The following is a 22,318-nucleotide window of genomic DNA, read 5'->3' on the forward strand; positions in this document are numbered from 1 at the left end:
AAGTAGTTCCACAACCAGTAATAAAAGCAAGCTGAACATCAGGTTCATGACAATAAACTTAAGAATTAGCATTTTTTTAGTGGTTTTAAGCCATATAGTCATCGACCAGCTTAGCAATGTTTCATATGGCCTGACATAAAAAAAAGAACATTTTTTATATATCTATATATAGTACATATAAATAAAAGTATGTGTAAAATGGAGGTTACCATGTGCCCTATGATTATTGGCACAAAGATTTTTAGAAGAAACACCCAAATATAGTTAGCTGCCTTAAAAGTTAATGTAATGCCTGTTTATACTTTAAAAAGTTAAACAGTTCACAGCTGGGTGTGGTGGCTCATGCCTGTAATCCCAGCACTTTGGGAGGCCGAGGCAGGTGGATCACATGAGGTCAGGAGTTCATGACCAGCCTGGGCAACATAGTGAAACCTTGTCTCTACAAAAATTAGCCAGGCGTGGTGGCACATGCCTGTAGTCCTAGCTACTCAAGAGGCTGAGGCAGGAGAATCGCTTGAACTTGGGAAGGAGAGGTTACAGTGGGCTGAGATTGCGCCATTGCACTCAAGTCTGGGCAGCAGAGCGAGACTGTCTCAAAAAAAAAAGTTAAACAGTTCTGAAGGTTTATAATAAAAAGTGATAGTTCACTGCCCCAAAATCTAAGCCCCCTTAACATCAGTCCCCAGAAGCAATTATTCCTGCAGCTATTTCTTCTAGTACTTTACGTGCATATTTCTAAATACTGTGTATACAGTTTCCCCTCCATATCTGTGGGTTCTGCATCTGTGGGTTCAACCAACCACAGATGGAAAATATTTGTGGGGAAAAAAATCATAATACAACAATAAAAATAGTACAAATAAAAAATATAGTATAACAACTATTTACATAGCATCTACACTGTATTTAGGTATTATAGGTAATCTAGACATGATTTAAAGTATGTGGACAGATGTGCATAGGTTATATACAAATACTACACCATTTTATAAAAGGGACTTGAGCATTTGTGAATTTTGATATTCTGGTGGGAGAGGATATATAAGTTAGACTTTTTATTTTTTAAAGAAGATGATAAGATAACCATTGAAAAATAATGCAGAGACTGGGTGCGATGGCTCACGCCTGTAATCCCAGCACTTTGGGAAGACTCTTGAGGTCAGGAGTTCAAGACCGGCCTGCCCAACATAATGAAATCCCATCTCTACTAAAAAAATACAAAAATTAGCCGCATGTGGTGGCACATGCCTGTAATCTTAGCTACTTGGGAGGCTGAGGCCAGATAATCACTTGACCCTGGGTGGCAGAGGTTGCAGTGAGTAGAGATTGCACCACTACACTCCAGCCTGAGTGACAGAGCGAGACTCCATCTCAAAAAAAAACCAAAAAACAAAAAATGCAAAACACTGTTACTGTCTAGATCCATGAAAACATGTATGTGAAGTTATAAAAGAAGATAGTGTAGTTGTCCCTCTGTATCCATGGAGGAGTGTAGTTGTCCCTCTGTATCCATGGAGGATTGTTTCCAGGACACCCCCACCCCTCACCAGGATACCAGAATTTGTGGATGCTCAGGTCCCTTATATAAAATGGTTTAGTGTTTGTATATAATATATACACATTCTCTTACATACTTTAAATCCTCTCTAGATTGTAATACTAATCCCTAATTCTAGGTAAATGGTTGTTAATACTGTGTTGTTTAGGGAACAGCGACAAGAAACAAGTATCCATCTTCATTACATATGCCGTCATCTGTTTTTTTGTTTTGTGAATATTTTTGATTAGAGGTTAGTTGAATCTATGGATAGCAAACCCACAGATATGGTAGGCCAACTGTTTTGATTACTTTGTTACACTGAATTTATTTTTCAAGGTCGAATTATTAATTGGGCTTTACTAATAGGAGTTCTGTAACATTTGAGAGGTATAGTAAAAATAAAAAGTTGGGCCTGGCCTAACTTATTTTTTGTAAACAACAATATCTTTTGAGCAATGGGCTTCCTTGATGCAGTTCCTATCATCATCATCATTATTATTTTTGAAACAGGGTTTCACTTTGTCACCCAGGCTGGAATTCAGTGGTACGATCTCTGCTCACTGCAGCCTCTGCTTCCCATGCTCAAGTGATCTTCCCACCTCAGTCTCCTGAGTGGATGGGACCACAGGCACACACCACCATGCCCGGCCAATTTTTGTACTTTTTATAGAGATTGGGTTTTGCCACATTGCCCAGGCTGGTCTTGAACTCCTGTGCGCAAATGGTCCACCCACCTCAGCCTCCCACAGTGCTGGGATTACAGGTGTGAGCCATCACACCCAGCCATTCCTATTATTTTCACTTTTCCATTCATAGAGCTTGTGAGGTTTTTGTTTCAGACATACCTGCCAGGCGGCTACAATCCTATTGCTCTGTGATAGTTGAGCTGAGGTTCTGGGGGTTTATTTTTGTTCCTATTTCTGATGCTGTGATTTAGGCAAGTCTCTGTGCCTCAGGTTTTCCATTTGTAAGATGAAGATAAGAATACATTCACTGAACGAAGACAGTAATATTCATTGGATGTTTACCATGTGACAAACAACTTATTAAATGCTTTACGTGTTGTTACTCATAATAACAGCCCTATTGTTGTAGATACTCTTATTTTTCTAATTTGACAGATGAGAAAACTGAAGCACAGAGAGGTTAAATAACTTGCTCAAGGTCACCTAGCTAGAATTGGCAGTGCTGGAATTCAAACTCAGGCAGTTTGGATCCAGAGTCTGTTCTTAACCACTGTGATATCCCCTAGAACTCTTTGCAGTAGTACAATAGGAATCTTATTTATTTATTTATTTATTTTTATGGATTAGAAATATTTTTAATACTAACCATCCAGTGAAACATGTAGCAACTGATTTCCCTAAAGCCTATGCAAGCAATACAGTGAATGATGAACCCTAAAAGAGATATCATGAGTTGATGGAAGTATCAGTATTTATCAAGCATGGGAGTGTGTTTGACACAGAAATGTTGACTTCTCATATACATGCTTTGGAGGTCCATAACTTTGCAACTGTTGGTCAAGAAGGAGAACATTCATGTCTTGTCTACCTTTTTGGTAAAGCTACTAGTACTCTTTAGATCAGTCCTGCCCACTGTCTAATAGAAATAATGGGAACCACGTTATCATTTTAAGCTTTATGTTAGTCATATCAAAATAAGTATAAATAAGCAGGTGAAAGTAATTTTAATAATTTTATTTAACTGAATATTCATATTAAAACATTATTATTTAATTTAACATGTAACCAGTATACCCCCTTTTAGGGTTTGTTTTTTTACTAACTTTTCAAAATCTAGTGTGTATTTCATACTTACCTAGTGTGTATTTTATACTTACAGTACATCTTAATTTGGACTAGCCACATTTCAGCTGCTCAGCAGCTATATGTAGCTAATTGCTACTACATTTGATAGCCTAGCCCTAGCTAATCTATAGGACCGAATTCAATTGTGGCTTAAGTCTGGACTAGTAGCATAGGATTTCAGGAGTATAATCATTTCTCAGAAAAGTTGTATATTTTGATGAAAAATGCGTTGCTCGTATGTTGTCCTCACTATTTTTATAAATTAGAGTTAAATGATACCAATCCCCATTTAAAAAATGTTGAGGAATTTTCTTAGAAATACTAACCTGCTTTAACTCCAGCAACCTTTGTGATGCAGCAGTTCTTTTTTTTTTTTTCTCCTAGATATCAACAAGTTTCTTTGGATGGTCCGGATTGGAGGGAGCACAGATACAGGCAAACATATTAAGGAGAATGACTATTATACTCCAACTGGGGAGTTCCGTGTGGACCGTGAAGGTTCTCCAGTGCTGCTCAACTGCCTCATGTACAAGATGTGTTACTACCGCTTTGGACAGGTTTACACAGAAGCCAGTGAGTGATTCATAATAATATTAACAATAGTAATAATAGTGATTACTAATACACAGTATTTTCCATATGCCAAGCACTGGTAAGTGCTTTGTGTCTGTTAACTCATTTAATCCTCACAGCAACCCAAAAGGCATATACTGATATTATTGTCGTATTATCTTTATTGTTTGTATATTTTTTTAAGATGGGTTTTTGCTCTGACACCCAGGCTGGAATGCAGTGGTGTAATCATGGCTCACTGCAGCCTTGATTTCCTAGACTCAAGGAGTCCTCCTGCTTCAGCCTCTGAGTAGCTGGGACTAAGGTGCACATCACAATGCCTGGCTGTTTTTAAACTTTTTGTAGAGATGCGGTCCCACTATGTTGCCTGGGCTGGTCTGGAACTCCTGAGCTCAAGCAATCCTCTTATCATGGCCTCCCGAAATACTGGAATTACAGACATGAGCTACTGCACCTAGCTATTGTTATTTTTGTTTTCTTTTTTTTTTTTTTGATATTAAGTCTTGTTCTGTCACCCAGGCTGGAGTGCAGTGGCACAATCTTGGCTCACTGCAGCCTCCACCTCCCAGGTTCAAGCAATTCTCCTGCCTCAGCCTCCCAAGTAGCTAGAGTTACAAATGTGGGCTCCACCACCCCCAGCTAATTTTTTTTTTTTTTTTGCATTTTTAGTAGAGACGGGGTTTCACCATGTTGACCAGGCTGGTCTCGAACTCTGACCTCAAGTCATCCACCCACCTCAGCCCCCCAAAATGCTGGGATTACAGGCGTGAGCCACCGCACCCAGCCTGTTATTTTATGTATGAGGAAATTGAGGTACAAATAGGTTATTTAACTGTCCAGTGTCACACAACTAATGGCAGAGTCAGGATTCAAACCGACAAAGACTGGCTGGCTCCAAATTCTGTGCTTTTGACCATTACTTTTTATTGTCCTTAAGGGTGTTATAGTGAAGACAGGAACAAAAGGGTGAGAAAGTGACTTTTCATATCTTCAGATGACTATGTTGAGAGTTATTTGATTAGGTTAAGTCTCTCCTTCTGACTTCAATTTCTTGGTTCTGCACTAGGGAGAATTTCTGACATGAATGCAGGTCTTTGACTTCTGGTAGGCTTCTTTCTCTGATCCATGCAAGGGTTGCTAATGTGTTAGAGGCTGTGGATGACAATCCTCAGGAATAGAGGGCCTTGGAAGTTGGCTCCCTATGTCTGTCTTATTAGAGATAAGACATTGGCAAGCATCATCTTGCCTGGTACTTAAGTTAGAGTAACACTGGATTTGCCCTTACTACCTGATGCTCTTTTTTGCGGGCTCTACTCTCACCAAATTGCAGGCTGAGGAATAATCATTCAATTAGTAGATGGTGTACTGAATCTATATACTGTCTCTATAGGAAATTAGCAGTGTAGAAAGAAGTGTATTCTTTCTCATCCCTCTCTAGAGCGTCCTCCAGGCTTTGACCGTGTCCGAAATGCTGAGATTGGGAATAAAGACTTTGAGCTTGATGTCCTGGAGGAAGCGTATACCACAGAACATTGGCTGGTCAGGATATACAAGGTAAGCAGATGCTATATGTCTCAGAAAGCAACTTTTATTTTGCAGATTGGTTTCAGTGCTTATAAAATGGGCCACATATTTCTCAAGTAGGGAAATTTCTCATGACACCTGTGTTTGAAAAGTAGCTTGCAAACTCACTGAAAATTTTACTTTTTATTTTAGATTGTTCTTAGAGAGTAGATGATCCCAGTCTGCCGTCATTTTGGCAGTTGTTGCAGTAATATTTTTCCACCTGGGGCTTGACTCAACCAGTTTCTGTGATTATCAGGCTCACGGGTGGGGAGAGTGCAGGAAATAGAGAAAAAGTTCACGTTTGTATTTAACTACATTTTCTTCTCTCTCTGAAGAACTTAAGGTTTATAGAGTCACATAGAACCACATAGGAGTATATCTCTCATAAAAGAAAAGATTGAGAACCCTTGATCTATGTGGAGGGTAGATCAGTAATATTGCTCCTCCCAGAGGTATTCCAAAAGGCTAAGCAGAGAGAATCTAGTCTCTAATCAGTGCTTGTTTATTCACAGCCCTAAACCAGGCTGTAGAACCCAACATAATCCTACCCACTCTGGGTGAATCCATTTTAGTAGAAAATTTCTCCAAAGTTGATCTGATTGTAAATATTAAACTGACATCTTTATGTTGCAGGTAAAGGACCTGGATAATCGAGGCTTGTCAAGGACATAAATGTCACGTCCAGCTCTGATATGCTTCGCACTGGGCACATCACATTTAGGATGTTGAAGATTTTTTTTTTTTTTTTTTAATATGCAGTTTGTAAGAACAAAGCTGGACGGCATTAAAATTGTCTGAAAGTTTTGTCCTGGGCAGTATGGGCTGGGCCAAATGAAATGATTTTTATAATTCTAAACAGGTTACCAAATGAAATGTCATGGCTTTACTTTGGTCAATTAAAGGGGGGAATTTTTTTTTTAAATGTGCCTTATTTGTTTTGACTGACAACTGATTTGAGGAAGGCAAAACTATTCTAGGTTGCCAGAAGGACATAAGCAGACCTTGTCCATTCTCTTAGCTCCCTAAATTACCAAATAGAGACGTCTTTCTCAAATCAGGAAAACTATCAAAGACCAATTCAGATCCTACATCTACAGACAGTTTTGTCATACTCTTTGCATTGCAGCACCTAGTACAATTCCTTGCAAATAGCGTGGCTCAATAAATTTTTATTGAATGAATAAATGTGGGACCAGAAGAGTGCCTTTCTGGGCTAGAAAGGCAGGTGTGTTGCTACCATGTCTCTGTTCTCCATGTCTCTTATCCTTAGATGCTCTCTGACTTTATAAATCAGCAGTTTTGAAGACTCAAGACAAACAGTGAAATTATTGGTTTATCAATGGAGAGGAAAAACTCCTCCAGCGTTACATATAGAGCTTGATGGTCAGTAGGTGTTTTTGAAATCAGCTTAAATATAATCATACGTATCAATTTGAAATTGAACTTTTCAGCACTCTCACTTATTCATGACACAGGAATGACCCTTTACTCAAAACTCTTGTGGTTATTCAAAGGTGAGTTTCTTTTTCCCTTAGTCTTAGCGTATTTGTTGCTATTGTATATTGCTAACAAGTTTAATTACCTAATTTTGAAGCTCTTTCCAAATAAGATACAAATTAAAAAGGGAAGCATTGCTAGTAACAGGTCCCTAGAGAGCAGTGCCAGCCTGCCTGCAAGAAAAGAGAGGAGACACTTCTTAAAAAGTTTTAAGCCTGGGCAACACAAGGAGATTGTTTCTATGAAAAATAAAAATTAGTCAGGTATGGTGGTATACACCTGTAGTCCCAGCTACTTGGGAAGATGAGACTGGAGGATCACTTGGGCCTGGGAGGTTGAGGCTACAGTAAACTGTGATTGTGCCACTGTACTCCAGTCTGGGCACTAGTGAAATCCTGTCTAAAAAACAAAATAACTTAACTGGAAAGCACAGTGGTCCTTGAGGACACTTAATGTCAGGACAAAGAGCCTATGACATATATCACTGATGTATATGAACCCTAAGTCATTAATAAAATAAAAGCTAACTGTTTAGTGTTACCCATTTAAGGAAACAGGAGGAATTGTGTAACTTTTAGATTAGTCATAGTGGTGCTCCTAAAGGATACGCTGTTGTATATTTGTATAGCCAGGGCACTTAGCCTTCCAAACTAATTCATATACCATGTTCTTCAACTGTGGGTGAGGTTTTAGACTTAAGATTTGATTTACTATATGTAAATACATTACTTGATTTATATAAAGAATTCATCTTTAGTGGAAGAGGTTATTCTGAATTATTTATCAATATGATTAATACCAGTTAGAAATTATTAATGATCTTCCTTTATACTATAAATAGGATAACCTTTTAACTTGTCTCTATAGTTGTTGCTCTGAGGATCTTAATTTTACTTTCTAGGCTACATGAAGCTATCTTTTTTAAAAGTGTACTTTTCATTTTCACTGTTATTGTGCACTTAGTATAAAAAACTCAAATCTAGGCCAGGTGCAATGGTTCATGCCTGTAATCCCAGCACTTTGGGAGTCTGAAGTATGCAGATCACTTGAGCCTAGGAATTCAAGACCAGCCTGGGCAACATGGCAAAATCCCATCTCTACAAAAAATACAAAAACTAGCTGGGTATGGTGGCACGTGCCTGTAGTCCCTGCTACGTGGAAGGCTGAGGTGGGAAGATTCCTTGAGCCTGGGAGGTGGAGGTTGCAGTGAGCCAAGATCACATGCACTCCAGCCTGGGAGAGAGAGTGAGACCCTGTCTTAAAAAAACAGAACAAAAACTCAATTCTAAAAGGCAGTAATGCTATTTTCTACTCCCTAGTGGCAACCACTTTAAACTCTGATTCTCACATTACTTACTTTCAATACCATAAATAATTGCTTTATTTTTCTATGTTTGGTATTTCAATTTTAGGCATCATGTGTAGAATCTGTGATAAGGAAACTGTAGAATTAGCTTTTTCACCATCCCATTACTTCTATGAACAGACATATTTGTGCTATCTATTACAGTTCTTTTTTTTTTTTTTTTTTTTTTTTTTTGAGATAGAGTCTCGTTCCCTGTCTCCCAGACTGGATGCAGTGGCGTGATCTTGGCTCACTGCGGCCTCCGCCTCCCTGGTTCAAGCAATTCTCCTGCCTCAGCCTCCTGAGCAGCTGGGATTACAGGTGTGCGTCACCACTCCTGGCTAATTTTTGTATTTTTAGTAGAGACGGGGTTTCATGATGTTGGTCAGGCTGGTCTTGGACTCCTGACCCCATGATCTGCCCGCCTCAGCCTCCCAAAGTGCTGCGTGAGCCACCGCACCCGGCTGAAATTCTTCTTTATGTTCCGTTTGGATTGGTTTACTCTCAAGGTTTGCTGCACACCTCTTGGGTTGATCTGTCTTTTCATTGTCACATTGTGTGTTAATCTCCTGACTTCTTTCTTGATTTATCACCTTTAAGTGCCTTCCTGAGAAAATGTGTGTGAGAGAGAAATTTCTTGAGAACTTTTCGTGTCTCTTGTCATATTCCATTGATAGGTTGGCTGGGTACAGAATTCCAGGAATGATTTTTCCTTAGGACTAGGAAGGCACTGACCTATCTTTCATATGTTGAGAAATGTAATGCTGTTCCAATTTTTTTTTTTTTTAATGTATCTATTCCTTCTCACCTTCAACCCAGACCTCTTAGGATCTTCTCTTTATAATACTTTGAAATTTTCCCAATGTTGTGTCTTGAGTGGGTCACGTATTGTGCTGAGCAGTTTGGAATTTTATGTATGGAAAGTCAAGTTCCTCAGTTCTGGAAAATATTCTTGCGTTATATATGCAAGATATTAAGAGAGGAAAGAGGATGGAAATCCCAACCTTCTTTTTCTTTCTGGAAAATAGTTATTTGGATGGTGGACTTCCTGAATTTATCTCCTAATAGTCTTATATTTTACTCTTCTATTTACTCTTCTTCCTTCTCAGAGATTTCCTCAACTTTATTTTCTAATCTATCTATTTAAAATAGCTTCCTTTTTTCGTTTTTTTCTTCTATATTTTTAATGCCCAGAGGGGTTGGGTTTTTTGTCATTGTTTGCCTATTCCTTTGTTTTGATGTCTTTCATATTAAAGACTTTCTCAAATTCTTGCTAGTCTGCTCCTCTTTAAGAGTGGGACCCTAGGCTGGGTACAGTGGATCACACCTGTAATCCCAGCACTTTGGGAGGCCGAGGCAGGCAGATCACTTAAGGCCAGGAGTTCGGGACCAGCCTGGCAACGTGGCAAAACCCTGTCTATACTAAAAATACAAAAATTAACTGGGTATGGGGTACACACCTGTAATCCCAGCTACCGGGCATGAGAATTGCTTGAACCCAGGAGGCAGAGGTTGCAGTGAGCAGACATCATGCCACTGCACTCCAACCTGGGAGATAGCAAGACTCTGTCTCAAAAAAAAAAAAAAAAAAAAAAAATTGGGCCCCAAAAAAGCTGATTGAAAAGTCTGTTTGTAGGGGTTGATGGGGATTAATAATGTGGGTTTCAGTCTACTGTGATCTGGCTGGGCTGTTACACTGGGAAATCCATGATACTGATATTTTAGATGTTTATCTTTTACATAGGTAAGATTCCCTTGAGAAGGCTTGCACATTCTCTTACTCAAGGATGTAAGCCAGGCAGTCAGCTTTCTGGGAGTAGAGTAGGGAAAGAAGTTTTAACAGGCTCAACCTTCAGTGGATAAAACTTAAACCCTCCGTTTTCAGTAAGGTGCCCAAGCTTTTAACTGTGCCTGATGGTCTTCAGTTCACATACTACGCATTTACCCACTTAAATCTTATACGAGCTTTGGGGAGGGACAGTTCCTTGGTTACACAGAAAGGGAAGGGATACAGTGATCTATTTGCTTTTTATGTAGCCTTTAAACCTACCCCTTTTAGCCCCATTTTTACCTCCATCTTCAGTTACCTGGTGTCACCAGTTCAACTTGAGCTTTTTGAGAGATCTGTGATGTTAATTCTGCTTTCCATTGCTAGCTTTGGGATTGATCTTCATTACCTTTCATCTAAAGGCTTTCTACTTTCCAAAATGTGACTCATACTCTGTTCTTATGGGTTCTTTTAAATATTGGTATCCTTTACTATTAAAATATTTTAGTAAGCTTTCAGAAGAGAATAGAGGCTATTTCCATGTATTCTGTCTTTCACTGGTATTCTGCTGGAGTCTGTATATCTTTTTTTTTTCAGGCTAAAAAGACTCCCATCAGACACACAGGAAATTTGCAGGTCTTCCTCTTCTTCATACTCTTTGTTTTCAGCACACAGTGAGGAAACAAGAGAAAATGGGATAAATGATCTAAAAACTTGCTTTTATTTTTATACCAGGCCCTGTGGCTCACTTTTGTAATCCCAGCGACTTGGGATGCTGAGGTAGGAGGATCACTTGAGCCCAGGAGTTCCAGGCTGCAGTGAGCTAAGACTGCCCAGTTGCACTCCAGACTGGGTGACAGAGCAACACACCCTGTCTCCAAAAACAACAAACTGTAAAAAGATTACATAAAGCCTAATCTGTGATGTCATGATTCAAAACTATACACATAAGCATTTTGAGAGCTTTTTCCTTGATTTTTTCCTGATTTTGCTTCTTTAAAAGAAATGTGTGTTTTTGTTGTTGGTTGTTTGTTTAGAGGGAGTCTTGCTCTGTCGCCCAGGCTGGGGTGCAGTGGCGCAGTCTCGGCTCACTGCAGCCTCAGCCTCCTGGGTAGCTGGGATTATAGGCATTCGCCATCACGCCCGGCTAATTTTTGTATTTTTAGTAGAGATGGGGGTTTCATCATGTTGGTCAGACTGGTTTTGAACTGCTGACCTCAGGTGATCCACCCGCCTCAGCTTCCCAAAGTGTTGGGATTATAGGCATGAGCCACTGGGCCCAGCCTTGAGTAACATTTTATACTTGTTTTACTTTGTTACTATTATCATAATAGCTAGTTATGCTTAGTGTTTATATGCGGCCCAGTCTTAAGGACTAAGAAAAAATATATATATATACGGAATTATGCTGTTGCCCAGGCTGGAGTGCAGTAGTGCTATCATAGCTCACTAACCTCTAACTCCTGGACTCAAACGATTGCTCTGCCTAGGCCTCCCAAGTAGCTAGGGCTACAGGGACACACCACCAAGCCCAACTAATTCCTAAAATTTATTTGTAGAGATGGGGTCTCCCTATGTTCCCCAGGCTGGTCCTGAACTCCTGGCCTCAAGCCATTCTCCTGCCTCGCCTTCCCAAAGTGCTGGAATTATAGGCAGGAGCCACTGCGCCCGGCCAGTGCTGGAGAATGTAATGGAGATGATCCTGCCTATCCTTGAGTTCCAGTCTAGTTTACTGTCAGAGAATACTTATTTCAATTTTTCCTATTTTGTTCTCGAGTCTCTTTCCTCAGATTTACTTTTCTATTTAAATGACGTTCGCGGCTTTTAAATTTGCATTGTAAAATTTATTTTGGCTCTCCCCGCCTGTTTTTTGCACATTAAAAATGAAAACTTTTGTAGAACTAAGGTAAGCAGATGGTCTTCCTGCAAAAAGATTGGGCTGAACTAAAGCATTGCTTTGGAGCTGGTTCACAGAAAAAAGGCAAAACTGGTTATCCCGACTTCAAGCTCCAAAATAAACTGCTTTCTTTCTCCGGGAAGTTTCCCCCGCCACACACACTTGACTGCGTGGCCAGTCCTTTCGATGCCTCTCGCTCCCAACACCGAGTTCCTCTCATTTCTTCACAGTCAGCTCTCAGCTGCTGCTGCTAGTTTCTCGGCTCCAGCACCACGGGTACAGCACTCTGAAGTTCACAAAGCACTCTGCAGCACTGACTGTGATCCTCACAGTCCTGTCCGGTGGCCTCCCGCAGGTGGTAGTGCAGCTTTTCAGGCCCAGAGTGGCCAGGAGCTAAGCCCGCAGACCCGCCTGGAAGCGCAGCGCGGACAGTCGCGCGACCCCGCGGCATGGAGGCCTGGGCTTCACCCAGAGGCGCTCGAGCACCGCCCAGCCGAGCCTCACGCCGGATGCCACTTCATATTTGGGCCCAGAGCTCAATTCGCACCGATGCGGTCCGCCGTCCTTAAACCTATTCAGCCAGAATCTCTCCCCGACTGTAAAGCAACTGGGCGGGAGCGGCAACCTCTCGGCGTCAGTCTTTTGGAGCCGCCGACATTCAGAGAGGCAAGACCCGGGAACGCGCGCTGTCTTGCTTTACGGCACGGGTGCGCGAGTTTGCGGCAGCGTGACGCCAGCAAGTTTTGGCGGGAAAAGCGCTGCATTTGGATTCCTGCAGTGGTGGGCAAAGGACAGTCCGGTGAGCAGGGGCGGCCGGTAGAGTAGGAAAGGCTTCTAAAGAAGGAGTTCGGGGTCTAGATTAGCGAGGGAGGGCACGGTGGGAGAAAGTTAGCATTGACTAGCGCAGGGGATTGGAGAGACTCCTGCGGAGGGGCGGTTTCGGAGGGTGGAGGAATGGTAGCAGGAGATTCCCGTTGTAGAGAGGGGGCAGGAGGGACTAACACACTGCTAGCTAAGAACCCCAAGGAAGGGTCCCAGCCCTTCCTTCCGCCTCTCGGGGCAGTTTGGCCCCGCCCCGGCCTCTGGGACGGGTGGGGGTGTGGATGGGGATGGGAATTGGAACTGAGCAATTGGGAGGAGGCGCTGCCGCAGGCGTCTTCTGCCCGGTTCCGCTCCCTCTATCCCCTTTCTTTCTTCCCCAGACCCCCACCTGTCCCTCCTCCTTCCCCAGTCGTTCACCGGAAAGCATTTGTCTCTCACCTCTTCACCACAACGATTAATTTCCTCTGAGGCCTGAGGAGGGCAGAATTTCAACCTTCGGTGTGCGTGGGAATGGCGATTGTGATTTACACGACAAAATGGCCAAGTTTAGAATAGTTCTTCGTGGTTGAAAGACTTGGATAAATGTAGATGAGATATAAGGGGAAGGCAAGAGCTGTTATTTTTCGTGGGGAATCCTGGGGAGAGGCGGGTCGCAGTGGCTTCACAGGTGATCTTACACTCACTTTCCATCTTTTCTGGATTCCTGCCTTTTACAGCCGAGCTCCGGTGGAGTCATGGCAGTGCCCTTTGTGGAAGACTGGGACTTGGTGCAAACCCTGGGAGAAGGTGCCTATGGAGAGTGAGTTCTTTTAACCTTGCCTTTGTCTTCTGAGTGCATATTCATTGTTTTGGAGTCTCATACTCTGGTGATTTAGAGAGTAGATGTTTGAGATCCAAGATTTTTGGCAACTGAAGTTACACAGTCTTTTTGCTAGGATTAATATTTTTTCCTTCCCTTAAAAAAAAAAAGTTTTCTTTGTAAAGAGCTGGAAGGGACACGAAGTTACTGTTTTCGTGCCCACACATTGCTTCTCAGAGTTTAAGCATCGTGATTAATGAGCAGACTCTGGAGATTGCCTGGTTTCAGATCCTTGCTCTGTCACATACTGGTCATTGTTTTGTGATCTTAGGCAAGCTTCCTAATGTCATTGTGTACCTCTCCTTCACCACCTTCAGGGTGGCAATAATAGTATCTACCCCATAGGAGCTTAGGACAGTTACACAAGCACATATAATATGGGATTAATGCTCTTAAAAGTATGTGAGTAGAACATGTATATATGTGATGTGGCTTAGAATTACCTCAGTCTATTTTATGAAGCGTTTATTAAATGACTTGTGTGACAGCATAATGACGTGTTTGGAGGGTTAGCTATTGTATTTCACATTTTAGAAAGGAGTAGTGTCTGTTGAGAACATAGCAGAAACCACTTCCTTGGTTTCTCCTTTGTGGAAAAAGTAATAAAGGTAAAATAGTTTTGGATGCGTCATGTTTAATCTTTGGAAGTTTTAGAAGAAATGGAATTCTATAATGTTAAAACTTTTTTCCTTTTTAGAGTTCAACTTGCTGTGAATAGAGTAACTGAAGAAGCAGTCGCAGTGAAGATTGTAGATATGAAGCGTGCCGTAGACTGTCCAGAAAATATTAAGAAAGAGATCTGTATCAATAAAATGCTAAATCATGAAAATGTAGTAAAATTCTATGGTCACAGGAGAGAAGGCAATATCCAATATTTATTTCTGGAGTACTGTAGTGGAGGAGAGCTTTTTGACAGAATAGGTATGGAAGAAATTTAAGATAATTATTTTAAACAAATTTTTAAATTTGTTTTTTAAATCTTGGGCATGCTATTTGGTCGTTGTCCTTTCAAAATTGCTCATGCAACAGTGAAATTGGAATAAATTATCTTTAAAAAATTTTTCCTACTGGTATTAATACATAAAAGCATATATAGAGTCAATGAAAGAAAACTTCTTTCCCAAGTTATATAAGTGATTTTGGTTTAAGATTGGTGTCTTACAGAATTTAAGAGTGACAAAATGTAGTTTTATGATACATCATAAATGCAGTGTATCCTAAATGCAATGTATTGCCTACACAATTTTTTCTTTGTAGACATTCTAGTTATATGAAATCATTGTATACATTTACAGATCTAAAATAGCATGCTGTTTCCTCTTGGTTCACATGAAATAATTGAGAATTTTCTAGGATTGCTTTTTGTATATTAAGTAAATTCTGTGTTTGCTATTAATACTTAAACATTCTATGTAGAATCAAAGGACCGATATTTCAGAACACTGAGAAGTACATAAAATAAATCTGGATGTAAATTTATAATTTAAAGCTATTGTATTAACAGTTAAAAACTGATAAAGAGGTACTAGGATCTCCAGTGTGACTCAGGAGAGAGTTGAGGGTAAAAGAAATGGAGTTAATGAGAGAGATCAAAATATAAAAAGATAACTGATAAAAGAATTTTCATAATGAAACTGTGTTTCATGAAGGACCTCACAGGCATTCGTGGTTTTGTACTGTGAGACTATATGAAGTTTAAATCTGAGCTAGGTGTGGTGGTACATGCCTGTAATCCTAGCTACTCAGGAGGCAGGAGAATTGCTTGAGCTCAAGAGTTCCAGGTTACAGTGAGTTATGATCTCACGCCAGGGTACTCCAGCCTGGGTGAAAGAGCAAGACCCTATCTCTAAAAAAAAGTTAAATAATGAAAGAAGTATAATCTCTAAAATATTTAGTGAAATTGGCTTAGATTTGCCCAGACTTCCCCTTTGGCATTGTATTTCAGGAATGAGAAAAATAATTAGCATAGCATTTAGAAGAAATAGGGGAGAATTTGAAGGTTACTGAATCAGGGTTAGTATAAGAGGAAGCAGGGGCTTTCAAGGCATGGCTTACATTCTTGATTTGGATATGGGTTTTTCTCTTTATAATTTTTCTGTAATACTACTTTTGCCATCTAACAGAGGTAAATGTGAGTTAAGCCCTCTATGTGTTAGTGGACTCCTGATTCTTTTGTTGGCATTTGCTTCTCTTTGCCTAAGTACATTTGTAAATGTCTAGGCTTCAAATTAAGAAGCTATGTGGTTGCTACCTGATTATATTTAGTCAATAAACTTACTTTCATACTTGTTTTAGAGCCAGACATAGGCATGCCTGAACAAGATGCTCAGAGGTTCTTCCATCAACTCATGGCAGGAGTGGTAGGTATAGTTGTCCATGTCCCTTTTATTTAAAATTAGTATGAATACATTACATTACCAAATTCTAGTGTGTTTCCCTCTGCATCCCTCTTAGGTTTATCTGCATGGTATTGGAATAACTCACAGGGATATTAAACCAGAAAATCTTCTGTTGGATGAAAGGGGTAAGTTTAGCATTTTATCACTGGTACCTAAGTTATTTTAACATAGCCATACAAGGCAAAATCAAGTCTTTTGCATTACTGGAATTTCCAGACAAAATCTGAAAAATCAAGGAAATTTTGGAGACTTAGTATATTTGGAAATCACAAGTCTCATTATGCAATACAATTGCGGATCAGGTAGAGAAACCTGACCTAGGTGCAAGCCTAGCTCACTCTATGTATAAGAATAATTTTTTTTTTTTTTTTTTTTTTTTTTGGTTACAGGATCTCACTCTGTCGCCCAGTCTGGAGTACACTGTATTATCAGGGCTTACTGCAGCCTTGACCTCCTAGGCTCAAGCGATCCTACCACCTCAGCTTCCCGAGTAGCTAGGACCAGCTACAGGCATGTGTCACCATGCCTGACTAATGTTTAATTTTTTGTAGAGATGGAGTTTCCTTGTGTTGCTCAGGCTGGTCTTGAACTCCTGGACTCAAGCAGTTTACTGGCCTTAGCCTCCCAAAGTGTTGGGATTATAGACATGAGCCACCATGCCTGGCCAAGAATAGTTTAAAATAATTCTTTAATGCATTATTAAAGGGAAGTTCCTGTAGAATACCCTGGACCTTAGTCTTGTCCTGTTCACTCTTCTTTTATGTATGACTTGGATAAATAGATAAGAAATTTAGTTATATTTTCTGGATGTCATCAAATTGAGAAGGATGGATAGCGAAAGCTTTAGCTTATAGGGTCAGAATCAAAAAGAAATATCAGCTGTATGAGGCAGTTTTTGTCTGGTTTGATGTTTTATTCTTAGTATTAGAATAGTGCTTAACAAATGGTTGGCTTTCTTTTTTTGAAACAGAGTCTTGCTCTGTTGCCCAGGCTGGAGTGCAGAGACATGATCTCGGCTCACTGTAACCGCTGCCTCCCCGGTTCAGGTGATTCTCATGACTTAGGCCCCTGAGTAGCTGGGATTACAAGCCTGAGCCACCACACCTGGCTAATTTTTATATTTTTAGTAGAGACGGGGTTTTGTCATGTTGGCCACGCTGGTCTCGAGCTCCTGGCCTCAAGTGATCCGCCTCCCTTGGCCTCCCAGAGTTCTGGGATTATAGGTGTGAGCCACCGCACCCAACCTATACATGCTATTTTCTTACCTGCATATGGATTTTACTTTTTACCCCTTTGAGTTTCTATAACATAAAAATCTTTATTTAAAACTTAAAAAATTCAGATACACAAAAATTCTTATGTATAATATTATAATGAAATGTTAATAGATATGTATCAATCCACCTGGTTTAAAAAGACAACATTATTTGTATATAAGGATGCTCACAGTGGCAATGTTTTTAATATAGCAGAAAACTAAATAACCCAAATGCCTATCAACAATAAATTATGAAATGGATGCCTTATATCTACAAGCAGTGACATGATGAATTTCAGGTATATAATGATGTAGAGCAAAAAGAGACAGTTGCAAAAGAATTCATATGGTCTGATTCTATTTATACACAGTTCAAAAATATGTAAAACCTAGTATATTGTTGGAGGATGTTTTGTTTTGTTTTTTTGGAGATGGAGTCTCGCTCTGTCGCCCAGGCTGGAGTGCAGTGGCGCAGTCTCGGCTCACTGCAAGCTCCGCCTCCCGGGTTCACGCCCTTCTCCCGCCTCAGCCTCCCGGGTAGCTGGGACTACAGGTGCCCGCCACCACACTCGGCTAATTTTTTGTATTTTTAGTAGAGACAGGGTTTCACCGTGTTAGCCAGGATGGTCTCGATCTCCTGACCTCGTGATCCGCCCGCCTCGGCCTCCCAAAGTGCTGGGATTACAGGCGTGAGCCACCGCGCCCGGCCTATTGTTTGAGGATGTAACCATGGAGGAAAAAAACACGCAGAAAAGCAAGGGTGTTGTAATAAAACCAAATTCAGAATAGTGGTTATCTCTAAGAAGGTAAGGGAGGGAATGTATGTAAGAAAGTATTTACAGATTTCAAAGGAAATAGAACATTGTTTTCTAAAGTGAGTGGGTGTTTATTACATTGTTATTCCTTATATCTTGTATTAGTATACAAGATATAAGTCTTTGTTTCTATTTAATATTTAGGAGTCTTTTTAAAAAAGAAATAAAATGTTACCAGTATTTAACGCCCTCCTGTTTATTTCATCACAAATATATTCTTCCTTTCTTTTTCTAAGAGCTAAATTTATTATGTGCAATTCTGTAACATAGCTCAGTATTATGTTGCAGACATAACAAAATGAAGTCAAAAGAATATTTTAGTTATCCATTAGTATTTTAAGTGATTACTACTTATAAGTAATTTGGAACTCAATCTTGGTGGTTTGTCCAGATAGTGTCATATTTAGCTATTAAAAAGATAACTGGATGCAGTTGCTCATGCCGGTAATCCCAACACTTTGGGAGGCTGGCGTGGGAAGATTACTTGATCCTAGGAGTTTGAGACCAGCCTGGACAACGTAGACCCTGTCTTTATGAAAAATGTTTTTAAAAATTAGGCATGGCCGGGCGCGGTGGCTCAAGCCTGTAATCCCAGCACTTTGGGAGGCCGAGACGGGCGGATCACGAGTTCAGGAGATCGAGACCATCCTGGCTAACACGGTGAAACCCCGTCTCTACTAAAATACAAAAAAAATTAGCCGAGCGAGGTGGCGGGCGCCTGTACTCCCAGCTACTCGGGAGGCTGAGGCAGGAGAATGGCGTGAACCCGGGAGGCGGGGCTTGCAGTGAGCTGAGATCCGGCCACTGCACTCCAGCCTGGGCAACAGAGCTAGACTCCGTCTCAAAAAAAAAAAAAAAAAAATTAGGCATGGTGGTGTACACCTGGAGTCCTAGCTACTGGGGAGGCTGTAGCAGGAGGATTGATCGCTTCAACCTAGGAGGGCAAGGCTGCAGTAAGCCGTGATCACGCCGCTACACTCTAGTCTGAACAGCAGAGTGAGACCCTTTCTCAACAAAAAAAAAAAAAAAAAAAGGATAGTCACAGTAGCTACCTCCTCAGTCAGATAGAGGTAAACATTTCATTGGTTTACATATTGTGTGAATGTACTTGATTTTTAAAGAATCAGTCCCCTATTTTGAGACATTTAAGTTGCTTCTAACTTAAAAAATAAAATAGGACAGTGATGACTTTTATCAATTTGTGTAAAGGGCCAGTATAAAAATTGGGTCATGCTATAATATTTTTTATGCCGTTAGCCTTTTTGTCCCACTTACGCACGATTTCATGTCAGTATGTATAGATATACCTTGTTGATTTTTTTCAAAACCTACCTCCACATTTTCCATTGTGCAAACATACTGTAAGATTTAATCATTTATTGATGGACATTTATTTACAAATAATATTGCTATGGATATTTTTATGTTTGTGAATTTACGAGATTATTTCTATGGATATAGAAGTGGGAATTGCTAGTTCAAAGAGTGAATGTTTCACATTTTAGTATGTTTTGCCAGATTGCCCTCGGATAATAGAAGGCCTTTTCTAACTCTTAAGACCGGGTTAGATTCCTTTTCTCTAAGATCTTGTAGTGCTCTATATTTTTATAACCTTCATAACAGTTTTCTATTGTCAGTCTTCACTGATTTATCTGCTACCTGCATTGGCTGGCATAGTGTCTGTCACTAAGTTATAGTAGATCTTCACTAAATATAAGTTAAGTCCTGCCTGCAGTTTTTGTGTGTTGAAGATGGGAAGTTAGGGTGTATGTTTGGTCTTCTGAATTTTTTTTTGTACAGAATTTTTCCTCTTTTTCTCAGACTCCCTACTTTGAAAAAGAAAAAAATTATTGTGATTTGTTAAATTTTGGTTTGTCTTCACATATTTTCTTCTGCCAACTGGGTTTGCTTGCTGCTGAGAAAGTTGTACCTAACGTATTACTGATGTTTCCTTCCTGCCTTCCACCCTACCTGATGAAGGGCCTTGCTTTGCTTTCAGCTCAGGTTTAGAGTGCTCTTTTCCAGAAGGGCAGCACCTTCTGACTCCAACCTCTTGCTTTAATCTGGTCCAGACTGCTTTGCATGTTGGTTATACTTCTTTTAAGTTAATAGAAGAGATGAGGCCTTTTTCTACTTTTAGCATAGATGATGATGTATACTTTTTTAAATTTGGTCTATTTTGCTTATTTTAAGAGAAGTTCTACAAACCTTAAGTAACACTAGTGATTTTTTTTTTTTCAATAAAACTTAATTCCTGTAAGTATATCTGTTTGCAAAACATTTTTATTCAGTGCCGTCTTTTTTTCTTTTGGTTTAGATAACCTTAAAATCTCAGACTTTGGCTTGGCAACAGTATTTCGGTATAATAATCGTGAGCGTTTGTTGAACAAGATGTGTGGTACTTTACCATATGTTGCTCCAGAACTTCTGAAGAGAAGAGAATTTCATGCAGAACCGGTTGATGTTTGGTCTTGTGGAATAGTACTTACTGCAATGCTCGCTGGAGGTAAGAGCTCTTTAATCATGGTAAAATTCCTATAAAAAGTTGGATTAGTTATACTGAAATAAATGAAATAAACCAAGGAATTCATATTTATATAATAGTTTTTGTTTTCTTTTTTTTGTTTGTTTTCTTTTTTTTTTTTTTTTTTGGAGACGGAGTCTCGCTCTGTCGCCCAGGCTGGAGTGCAGTGGCCAGATCTCAGCTCACTGCAAGCTCCGCCTCCCGGGTTCCCGCCATTCTCCTGCCTCAGCCTCCTGAGTAGCTGGGACCACAGGCGCCGCCACCTCGCCCGGCTAATTTTTTGTGTTTTTAGTAGAGACGGGGTTTCGCCGTGTTAGCCAGGATGGTCTCGATAACCTTGTGATCCGCCCGTCTCGGCCTCCCAAAGTGCTGGGATTACAGGCTTGAGCCACCGCGCCCGGCCAAGTTTTTGTTTTCTTTTTAAGAGACAGGGTCTCATTCTGCTGTCCAAACTGGAGTATAGTGAGCTATTATAGCTCACTGCAGCCTCAGACTTCTAGGCTCAAGCAATCCTCTGGCCTCATTCTTCCAAGTAGCTAGGACCAGTGGTGCTTGCCACAAGACATCTGGCTAAGTTTTAAAAATCTATTGTAGAGATGGGGTCTTGCTATGTTGTCCAGGCTGGTGTTAAACACCTGGTCTCAAGCAAACCTTCTGTCTTGGCCTCCAAACTGTTAGGATTAAAGGCATGAGCCATGGCACCCAGCTTCTAGAGTAGTATTTTAATAGTCTCTTGATCAGTTTAGGTTGCTGTAACAAAGTATCATAGACTGCATAGCTTATAAACAACAAATTTATTTCTCACAGTTCTGGAGGCTGAAAGTATGATATTAGGAGTGCCAACCTGGTCATGTTTCAGCGAGGGCCCTCTTCCTGATTTGCAGATGGCTGTATTCCTGTGCTCTCTCATGGTGGACAGCCAAGAGAGCAGAAGCAGGTCCTATTGTGTTGGTTTTTTTTTTTTTAAGACCAGAGTCTTGCTCTGTCACCCAGGCTGGAGTGCAGTGGTACAATCTCAGCTCACTGCAGCCTCTACCTCCTAGATTCTAGCAGTTCTGTCCCAGCCTCCCGAGTAACTGGGATTACCAGCACGCATCATCAATCCCAGCTGATTTTTGTATTTGACTAGAGACAGGGTTTCACCGTGTTGGCCAGGCTGGTCTCAAACTCCTGATCTCAAGTGATCCACCCACCTCAGCCTCCCAAAGTGCTGTTTTTGGTTTTTTTGTTTTTTTAAAATGACCAGATGTTGTGAGACATTGTGTCTGTTTTTTGTTTTGTTTTGTTTTGTGTGTTTTTTTTTTTTTTTGAGACAGGGTCTCACTCTGTTGCCCAGGCTGGAGTGCAGTGGCACAATTCAAGGCTCCCTGCAGCCTTCACCTCCCAGGCTCAAGCGATCCTCCTACCTCAGTCCCCTCAGTATCTGGGACTACAGGCGTGTACCACCATGCCTGGCTTATTTTTTGTGTTTTTTTTTTTTTTTTTTTAGAGACGGTCTTGCCATGGTACCCAGGCTGGTCTTGAACTCCTGGGCTCAAGTAATCTGCCTACCTTGGCCTTCCAAAGTGCTAGGATTACGTAATTAGTGCCCTATGAAGGCATAATATTGGCCAGGCACACGAGCCCTTATTAGACACTAATAAG

The 22,318-nt window shown here is 40.5% G+C and overlaps 2 protein-coding genes across 18 annotated transcripts in view; both read left to right on the forward strand.

The window, feature by feature from the left end:
- The window catches only part of STT3A (STT3 oligosaccharyltransferase complex catalytic subunit A), a 28,928-nt gene extending 22,253 nt beyond the window's left edge, over window positions 1-6,675 (forward strand). For all 8 annotated transcript variants that reach the window (XR_012423863.1, XR_012423864.1, XM_065529183.2 and 5 more), the window contains 3 exons: window positions 3,736-3,924; window positions 5,363-5,478; window positions 6,124-6,675. Coding sequence is in view for 6 of the 8 variants with exons in the window: in XM_065529183.2 (XP_065385255.1) it covers window positions 3,736-3,924; window positions 5,363-5,478; window positions 6,124-6,162 (344 nt within the window). In the remaining 2 variants the exon portion in view is untranslated. The remainder of the gene's footprint in view (window positions 1-3,735; window positions 3,925-5,362; window positions 5,479-6,123) is intronic.
- A 6,084-nt stretch (window positions 6,676-12,759) lies between these two features.
- CHEK1 (checkpoint kinase 1) overlaps window positions 12,760-22,318 on the forward strand; it is a 102,717-nt gene continuing 93,158 nt past the window's right edge. For 3 of the 10 annotated variants that reach the window (XM_065529187.2, XM_065529188.2, XM_005580081.5), the window contains exons 1-6: window positions 12,760-12,796; window positions 13,536-13,618; window positions 14,376-14,599; window positions 15,974-16,038; window positions 16,133-16,202; window positions 20,468-20,656. In XM_065529187.2, the coding sequence (XP_065385259.1) occupies window positions 13,554-13,618; window positions 14,376-14,599; window positions 15,974-16,038; window positions 16,133-16,202; window positions 20,468-20,656 (613 nt within the window). In that variant the 5' untranslated portion in view covers window positions 12,760-12,796; window positions 13,536-13,553. Of the gene's footprint in view, window positions 12,797-13,121; window positions 13,426-13,535; window positions 13,619-14,375; window positions 14,600-15,973; window positions 16,039-16,132; window positions 16,203-20,467; window positions 20,657-22,318 lie in introns of those variants that run through there. The other 7 variants (XM_005580080.5, XM_074015548.1, XM_015435909.3 and 4 more) reach the window with 7 other exon arrangements.

This window comes from Macaca fascicularis, chromosome 14, assembly GCF_037993035.2.
Source record: "Macaca fascicularis isolate 582-1 chromosome 14, T2T-MFA8v1.1".
In the NCBI taxonomy this organism is placed as follows: Eukaryota; Metazoa; Chordata; class Mammalia; order Primates; family Cercopithecidae; genus Macaca; species Macaca fascicularis.